The 9462-nt window shown below is 41.0% G+C and overlaps 1 protein-coding gene across 8 annotated transcripts in view; it reads right to left on the bottom strand.

The window, feature by feature from the left end:
• The window catches only part of CCDC178 (coiled-coil domain containing 178), a 272005-nt gene that overhangs the window by 231717 nt on the left and 30826 nt on the right, over nt 1-9462 (bottom strand). For 5 of the 8 annotated variants that reach the window (XM_069957651.1, XM_069957652.1, XM_069957653.1 and 2 more), the window contains 2 exons: nt 4664-4720; nt 3863-4002 (listed from right to left, as the gene is read on the bottom strand). In XM_069957651.1, coding sequence (XP_069813752.1) covers nt 3863-4002; nt 4664-4700 — 177 coding nt within the window. In that variant the 5' untranslated portion in view covers nt 4701-4720. Of the gene's footprint in view, nt 1-3862; nt 4003-4663; nt 4721-4920; nt 4965-9462 lie in introns of those variants that run through there. The other 3 variants (XM_069957647.1, XM_069957655.1, XM_069957654.1) reach the window with 1 other exon arrangement.

The following is a 9462-nucleotide window of genomic DNA, read 5'->3' as shown; positions in this document are numbered from 1 at the left end:
AAAGCAAGGAAGTCAGGAGAGACAGAGAGATAACTGACATAAAGCCAGTAACTAATAAATTGTATGGTCACCTTAAGCTGTTAACGGCGCAGGAGGAGTATACTAGTCCTGCGGCTGTTTAGGGTAGACAGAGAGGGCTCCCGGCGCGAGCCCTCTATGCAGTGCGTGGTCCTCGGTTTCTCGGAATGAAGTTTTTTATTAATAAAAAATCCCCTCCCCTAATAAAAGTTTAAATCACCCCCCTTTCCCCATTTTATGAATAAAAATAAATAAATAAGCGCAAAAAGCCGCCAAAAATCAAAATTGCACATTTTTGTTCACATCAAATCGAGAAAAAAACAGACATGGCTGCACATCCCTAAACATACCACAGATCCTCTGCTTCTCAGCACAATACTTGCTAACATCAGGAGTTAGTTTACAATTTAATCAAAGTATATAAGCTCACACACCACTTCACGGTTCCTGATTCTTGTTGGTCTCTAACTTAAATGGCCCAGCACCACACGGAGGCCATTGTTGCATTGGTGCAGTGTCTGTGGGGTGGTGGGGTTCAGGGGGCTAAGTCTCAAAAAGCCGCCAAAAATCAAAATTGCACATTTTTGTTTACATCAAATCGAGGAAAAAAAAATTAATAAAAAGTAATCAAAAAGTCGGATGTATGCAAACAAGGTAAAGAAAGAAAGAACAGATCATGGTGCAAAAAATGACACCTCACACAGCCCTTTAGACCAAACAATAAAAGCGTTAAAAGGATGGGAATAGAGCAAATTTTAAACACATTCAGTTTTTTGTAACCGTACCGACTTGAGAAACATAAATAACATGTCAGTTTTACCATAGGGTGCACGGCGTAAAAACACTAAACCCCTCAAAATAAAAAGAATTGCACCTTTTTTTTTCAATTTCCCTACACAAATTTTTTTTTTCTGGTTTTGCGGCATATTTTATGGAAAAATAAATTCAGTAATTGCAAAGTATACATGGTGTCGCAAAAAAATAAGGGCTCATGTGGGTCTGTAGGTGAAAAAATTCAAGTGATATGGCTTTTTAACCCCTTGCCGCATATGGACGTACCGGCACGTCCAAATCTGCATACAGTTCCTGCAGATGGACGTGCCGGTACGTCCACGGGATGACAGGGGCGCAGGAGCTGCACTCCTGTCATCCCCGGCGGGGCCCGGCTGTCAGTGGTAGCCGGGCACCCGCCGCAACTGCCGAGATCCGCGCCGTGCCCGGATCCCGGCAGTTAACCCCTTAGTGACCGCCGATACGGCGGTCACTAATGGGCCGGCGCTGCAGTGCTTTTCATCTCCCCCCACCGTGAATCCACGGTGGGGGGAGATGAAATAAGTGAATCAGACCCCAGATCAGCCCCCCCCTCCTAGTAGCCAGTCACTAACCCCCCTCCCCCGGCAGCCATCGGATCCAAGATGGCCGCCGCCATCGCTGTGAACAGAGTATATCTGTTCACAACGATGGAAATGTAAAAATGAATTAAAACCCCACCGGAGGTAGCGGAGAGCATGGGGCAGTGATCCACCCCACGTAGCCCGTAACCACCCCAGGTTGCCTGTGACCACCCCATGTTGACCATATCCACCCCAGATTGTCTGTAACCACAGCAGGCTGTCTGTAACCACAGCAGGTTGTCTGTAACCACAGCAGGTTGTCCGTATGCACGCCACGTTGCCCGTAACCACCCCAGGTTGCCTGTGACCACCCCATGTTTACCGTAACCACCCCAGGTTGTCCGTATCCACCCCAGATTACCCGTAACCACCCCATGTTCACCGTAACCACCCCAGGATGTCCGTAACCACCCCAGATTACCCGTAACCACCTCCAGATTACCCGGAACCACCCCAGACTGTCCGGAACCACCCCACATTACCTGTAATCTCATTTTCTTTATTGTATTTTAGTAACTGCGCTATTCTAATAACTGTTACTAGCTGCGGTTTTGCTCCAGCAAATTGGCGCTCCTTCCCTTCTGAGCCCCGCTGTGTGACCATACAGTGGTTTATGCCCACATATGGGGTACTGTTCTACTCAGGAGAACCTGCGTTACAGATTTTGGGGTACATTTTTTCTCCTGTTCCTTGTGAAATTTTGAAATTTCAAACTAAATGAACATATTATTGGAAAAATTCGAGTTTTTCATTTTTACTGGCCAATTTTGAATACTTTCCTCCCATTTTGGGGTCAAAATGCTCAAAAATGCTCAAAAATCTGCACTGAAAATGCTAATTGGCGCTCCTTTCCTTCTGAGCCCGGCTGTGTGCCCATACAGGGGTTTATGCCCACATATGATGTACCGTTCTACTCAGGAGAACCTGCGTTATAAATTTTGGGGTAATTTTTTTCTCTTGTTTCTCGTGAAATTGAGAAATTTCAAACTAAACGAACATATTATTGGAAAAATTCGAGTTTTTCATTTTTACTGTCTACTTTTGAATACTTTCCTCTAATACCTGTGGGGTCAAAATGCTCATCCTACCCCAAGATTAATTCTTTGAGGGGTGTACTTTCCAAAATGGGGTGACGTTTGGGCGGGTTCTATTCTGCTGACACTACAGGGGCTCTGCAAATGCACCTCGTGCTCAGAAACTTCTTCAGCAAAATCTGCATTGGAAAAGCTAATTGGCGCTCCCTTCCTTCTGAGCCCCTCTGTGTGCCCATACAGTGGTTTACGCCCACATATGGGGTACCGTTGTACTCATGAGAACCTGCGTTACAAATTTTGGGGTGCTTTTTCTCTCATGTTCCTTTTTAAAATGAGAAACTTTAATCTAAACGTATATATTATTGGAAAATTTTAATTTTCCATTTTTTTACGGCCTAATGGTGAATACTTTGCTCCAGCCCCTGTAGGGTTAAAATGTTCATTATACCCCTAGATTAATTCTTTAAGGTGTGTAGTTTCCAAAATGGGGTCACTTATGGGGGTTTCCAGTATACAGGCCTCCTAAATCAACTTAAAAAAAGAACTGGTCCCTAAAAAAATCAGTTTTGGAAACTTTCACGAAAATGTGGTAATTTGCTGATAAATTTCTAAGCCCCGTAACACCCTAAAAAAGTAAAATATGTTTATGAAATGAAGCCAGAATAAAGAGGACATATTGGTAATGTGACTTAGTAACTAATTTATGTGCTACGACTTTCTTTTTTTAGAAGCAGAGAATTTCAAAGTTCACAAAATGCTAATTTTTAAAATTTTTCATGATATTTTGATGTTTTTCACAAAAAACACACAAAGTAGTGACCAAATTTTGCCACTAATATAAAGTGCCATATGTGACGAAAAAACAATCTCAGAATCGCTAGCATACGTTAAAGCATCACTGAGCTATGAGCGCATAAAGTGAGACAGGTCAGATTTTGAAAAATGAGCCTGGTCATTAAGGCCCAAATAGGCTTAGTCTTGAAGGGGTTAAACACGAGGAGGAAAAAACAAAAGTGCAAAAATGAAAATAATCCTTACAGGGTTAAAGGAGAAGTACAGCAAATTTGTTTTATTAAAGTATTGTATTGTCCCCCAAAAGTTACACAAATCACAAATATAGACTTATTGGGGCCTCTATCACAGATTGGACTTTACAAAGTAAGCCAACAGACCCCATTATATCAACGGGATCCGTCATGCGCTGTTGGTGACTGTCATGTGAACATAGCCTATATAAATTCTCATGCCTATACCATAAATCCGTTTTTTTTTTGTTTTTTTTTTACAGGTTTCATCATATTTGATTAGTAGAATAGTGCAACTTGTGTCCGTACTCTAAAGGTAACAAGAACTCTGCACACTCAGGTACATTAAGATGATACAAGGGATGTAAAATATTATACACATATTACTCACCTGCAGAAACCACACCTTAATTTTACCCTCAAGTTTGTCAATGTGACTGAGGGCCTTGTTAACACATGGCAATGGAGTGTTTACCAGTTCACAACTACGTCGCCTTAGGGTGTCTTTGGAAGCCATACTGGTATTTGTACCTTAAAATGAACAGGTAAAACGGATTATGATTTCTGTTCACTTACAACTTTGTGGAAAACACTAAATAAAATTTATATTTACAAAGTATATTGTGGAAGGTTTGTACTGCGTGTATTAGATATGATAATGTACAGAATTAGTGGCGTTATGTGTGCTTATAGGGACAAATGGATAAACAGCTAGAAATAAAGATCTAGAAATAAATAAAACTTATTTCACATTTTATACAAGAACTGTATGGCAAACATGTCACATCCAGTTTTCATTGCCCAACTCACTTTAATGTGAAAGTCTACAAATGGAAGTAGCAAAAATTTAAGTGGTTGCCCGGCCAACTCCTTTAGGCTCTATGACCGGGAGGTGGGTGAGAGAAAAACATAACATACGCTTACCTGGCTTCTGTGTTGCTGTCGGTACTAAGTCCCATCAGTACTAAGCCCCCCCCCCCCTTCTGATATCTCTTAGTTGTGCCCTATCCTGTGCAGAAGTGCTGGCCAAACTACCTCTTTAAAAGCACATTTTTTATAGGTTTATTGTAACATAAATGTGATGAAGCAAAACCTAGGAAACCCACTGATGACATGGAAATAACCCATCAGTTTTTTAACATTGTAGGAGGATGTATCAAGAGAATGACATAAAATCATAAGTTGTACTTACCATACACACAGCTGGGTGTTATCTGCACATCAGCCATTATGTCTATCCGATATATTTCTGCCAAAAAGAAAATTGGAAATAAATGCTATGACCCTTTTTTTCACTCATTGGCATTTTGTGTTTCATAACAGTCTACATATCAGTAGTCTCATCCATTACTAGTGGAACAAGTCAAGAAGTTAAAGGGGTATTTCCACCTCAACGATTATAGTTATACTTTTAGGGCTCATCAAAAATATTTTTGCTAATTAATTTACTAAGTTGCCTTTCTCTTGATCCGCTGGCCCTTCCCTCCATTGTTGACAGCTTGTTGTCTAGGTTACCAACCACTGCTCTGCTATTAAAAAAGTATATACAGCTATAGTATACATATTTATAAATATTACACAGTATATATACACTATGTGGGTGAATTTATCATTGTAGGTGTAAATGTTTTTGTGTGTATTAGAGATGAGTGAACCTGCCTATATCTGTATCCATGTTTTTCAGGCAGTCCTTGGGCTGCATCCACCTTCTCCAGGCAGCATGATTGAAATGCTGATCATTCTGGTTCATGTGAACCTAAACTTTTTGCAGGTTCGCATATCTCTAGTGTGTATACAAAGACTTTCCATGTACGTGCGTGCGCACCATAGCCATACTGCTGTTTTAAGAGCAGAGTGGTGGTCAGTAACCTAGACGGGATGTCAACAATAGGACGAAAAGACAGCACGTGCTACAAGCTGAGGTGGGAATACCTCTTTATCAGGAGGTCTCATCCATTCTATCTGTCTCAGTATCAAACAGTGTTTATTGAGCATACATCAGTCTCTCTGGACAATCCTTTGTTGGTGATATCATATATATATATATTTTTTTTACACATTCATTAGCCGCTTGCCAGGCATCGCTATTACACCTATTACACATAGCAATGCGCAGTTGGCAACCGATTTTTCAGCAGGTTGAAAGATAATTAAATCAGCCGTCTTCAGCTGATCGTTGTTTTTACTACGCAAAGCGATGATCTGCAAAATAGGCCTGATTAGGCAGATTATTGCTCCGTGTACAAGGGCCTTTGGTAGGTGAAAATAGTGAGACCAAACTTGCAGCTATAATATATATGAGAAGACATCTTACTGTAAGTCATATAAACCTTTGTTGGTAAAGTTCCTCTAAATAACTCTTCTCCACTTGGATTAAATTCATTGTAATACATCAGTTTTGTATAAAGGTTTACTGAATTTTTAACCTTAGAGGTCCTACAGGTATTTTAAGTATATTTATTAAAGGTTATGTTAAAAGTTCTACTTTTGTGCAGTGATCCATACACTTGGATTGTAGATTTTCCTTAGTGACTTCAAAATCCATATTATTTCTATATATTTGCCACATTAGAAAATCTGTATAATTTGAATATAAACTTGCGATGTTTTGTGAAGATTTAGCATTGCTTTAATATACTCCTCTGTTGAGAAGGAAATAAGGAGGAAGGTAAAGCAAAGCAGTACAATCCTTAGGTGCAGACCATGAAGCTGTTATGGGGTTCTCAGAGAGGGGGCCTAGCCCTGATTGGTCTCTACCTATCTGTTATTGAGTGTTGAGAACGGGTACTGGACTTAACAACTCAAAGCAACATCATTGTAAGAATTTGGAAATATGGAACTGGGCAATGTTCATGGAAAGGATGTGGAGTGATGACAGAACACACTATTATATTAGGGAACATATATATCTATGCCACTGGGACTCTTCAGTGTTTCCCCCTTAGAGAAGAGTAAGGGCCCTATTACACAAGATGATTATCGTGCAAAAAATTGTTATATCGTGTAATTGCAGGCAACGATCGAAAAATCCTTTATGTGTCATTGATCGTTGATTAAGATCTGAACCTAAAATTATCGTTAATCATTTGCTAATCATTAGCTGTAATTCCACATTCGTTCGCTCAAGTTCTGCATTTTTTCACTAATCATTCAGTGTAATTGCACATTCTTCATTGTTTTGCTGGGATCAGAAGGAGTCATAGGTCATAGTAACGATTGTAGTAACGATTGTAACTAACGACCATCATTCTGTGTAATATAGTGAACGATTTTAGGTTAACGATAAAAACAATCTTGTTTGCGATCATTTATCTCTAGTCGTTAATCGTTAAAAGTCGCTCTGTGTAATAGGACCCTTAGAGAAAAACGGGTAAGGAAAAAAGATACTGATTGAGAGGGTAATAAAAGAGGTTTTCACCTCATAATCACTCTACGGTCAGTCGGAACCCCTACTGAAGTAGAGACAATCCTGTTGCACGGCTGCACCCACTTTTGGGTGGCATATAGCTGTGCAGAGAACTGGCTTCATTTGATTGACTAGGGCTAAACTGTGTTTTTCTTTATCTTTACAGCCGGGGGGTCAGTACCCCTGTGCAGAAGACAAATGGTGAAGGGCACAGTGCTCCACCAATGTTGTGTTCTCTTCATTCTTCAGATTATGAAGAGTTCTAGAAGTCAGGTCCCCCAAAAGCACATTCTACCGAGATTGGAATACTCCTTTAGAACAAATAAGTAAATGCTTACACTTATCCTTTATCCCTGACACTAATAAGACAAATGGCTAGGTATAATAAACCAATCTAATTGCGTGCTATGAGATAACGTCAGGGAATGGCAGCCGCTTGACAGTGGGTGACGGAGCAGAGACACGTGAAGCACCCGCTCTGTTTTCCAGCAATGTATTTCCAGTGTTTTTATGCAAAACCAAAGTCAAAATGTATATTTGTTTAAAAAGCTGCACAGATACACTGTTAGACATGAGAAGTTTTATGACTCCGAAATAAGCTTATGTGTAAAAGATACTACCGTTTATATTATGACTCCAATGAAAATCCTATTAAATAAAATGAGCTCTTAGGGTAAGAATGTGCTTATCAAGGTGTGCTAAATATGTGAAATTCACAAGTGCATAGGCCTCCTGGTCAGACCAATTTCTGCCAACACAGAAAATTTAGCATAGATCCTTACAAGCGTATCAAACGTCTGCACTTGTGGTTATAACGTGATGTACAATTTCCTCTGCTGTGATGTTCCATTAGGTTATGAACACATGAATGCATGCAAAATCTTTTCCACTTTGAAAGTGGATTTATGTGAACTGAATTTAAATTGAATCTGAGCATAAAGGATCAGCATATGGTAATACAATAATATGTATTCAATGCCTCAGGATCCACTTTGTGACAGATTAGTGAGAGCTATGGTATTTGCCAGCAGAGGTTAAGTAAAATCCCCCACACACCGACGTGAATGGAACCAGCAACTGTATATAGATTAATTGAACTTTGCATGAATTTATCTTGAATTTTCAGGCTCCTGGGACCACTCCGGACTTTTCATGTTAATTGGTTCAGATTAATTACTTCACCATTTTTTCTGTAAAACTACAGTGACATTTTGCAATGAAGAATATGTTATAATATTAGAAGCATTTAAAGTTATACAGTCACAGAGACAGACCCTTACATTAGATGCCCTGTTCACACTGGACTAGTACAGAGATGGGAGATATAATCAGCTGTGTAATAGGACATGCTTCTCTTTGCTGATTGGCTAACTGGGATCTCCTGACCACTGCAAATACACCACCCTTGTAGGATAGTGGTAGCACTTGTCATACGCTGCTATGTTCAATACCTTACACAGAGACATAAGTAAGAGGACAGTAACGGTAGATACAACGTATGTAAGGCTAGAAAAGACATTCATCCGGCTAAGCCTAGCATCATGTATTTGTGATCAAGAGGAAGGCCAAAAAACTCCATGAGGTAGAAGCCAATTCTACCCATTTCCCATGGATTTTCCATAAAGCTGGGGCTACACCACAACTTTGGTGTGTGGCTTTGTGTGCCGCTTGCTGTTGTGCGACCTTATTACAGTTGCGACTTTGTAGGCAAGGATATTTTTTTTTGCAAGAATCACATAGCAGTCAGGCCTCGTTCACACAGAGCAAGAGGGGTGGAAATGCCGCCAGCTTCCATTTCATAACGACACCCTATGGGAGGCGCGCGCGCTGCATTTCTCAACATGTTCATTCTTCACCGCAGAGAGACCCTGAGCGATGCAGGGCGCGCACCTCCCATAGAGTGTCATTATGACACGGAGGCTAATGGCAAATTCCGCCCCTTTGCTCTGTGTGAACGAGGACTCACACTATGTCACAGTTGTACAATCTTTGCCTTGTGCGACCAAAGTTTCCATGTAGCCCTAGTTAGGTGGTTCTGTGCACTGACCGCAGGACTACTGCCCCAAGTGCACAGATCTACACACCCCCTCTTCTTGAATTTTGAAGTGGCGCTCTGCAGTGGCATCACCAGCCCCTCATCACTGCAGAACGCTGGGTGAATATTCATGCAGAGGCAGGAGAGCGGATTGGTGCACCATTGACTGCAGTGCTAGTCCACCAAACTATCTGGAGGGTAACACCGGACATGCACAATACAGCAGCGTCAGTGTCCGCCGTGATGGCGACATTGAATCACCGACGAGTTAGAGGACCGCTTCCTGCGCAGTATGGCTGATAAAGTGCTGTGAATCATGCCCAGAGTAAGCCTTATCACAGCGCTGGCACGCCCAGGGGACATGGCTACATGTCCCAGCCACAACACCCAGATGACTAGGGCATGACGCAGGGCATAGGCATACGTTTAGGAAGTATGCTTGGTGATGTACCGGCATGTTTAGAGCTATATTGTTTTTTAGAGTGATCGGTACTTTATATTGAGAGAATAAAATAATAGGATAGACCTACACAGCAACTTTGCTTGCAAG

Source organism: Dendropsophus ebraccatus, chromosome 2 (assembly GCF_027789765.1).
Source record: "Dendropsophus ebraccatus isolate aDenEbr1 chromosome 2, aDenEbr1.pat, whole genome shotgun sequence".
Taxonomy (NCBI): Eukaryota; Metazoa; Chordata; class Amphibia; order Anura; family Hylidae; genus Dendropsophus; species Dendropsophus ebraccatus.
This window is presented reverse-complemented; position numbering and strand designations above follow the sequence as displayed.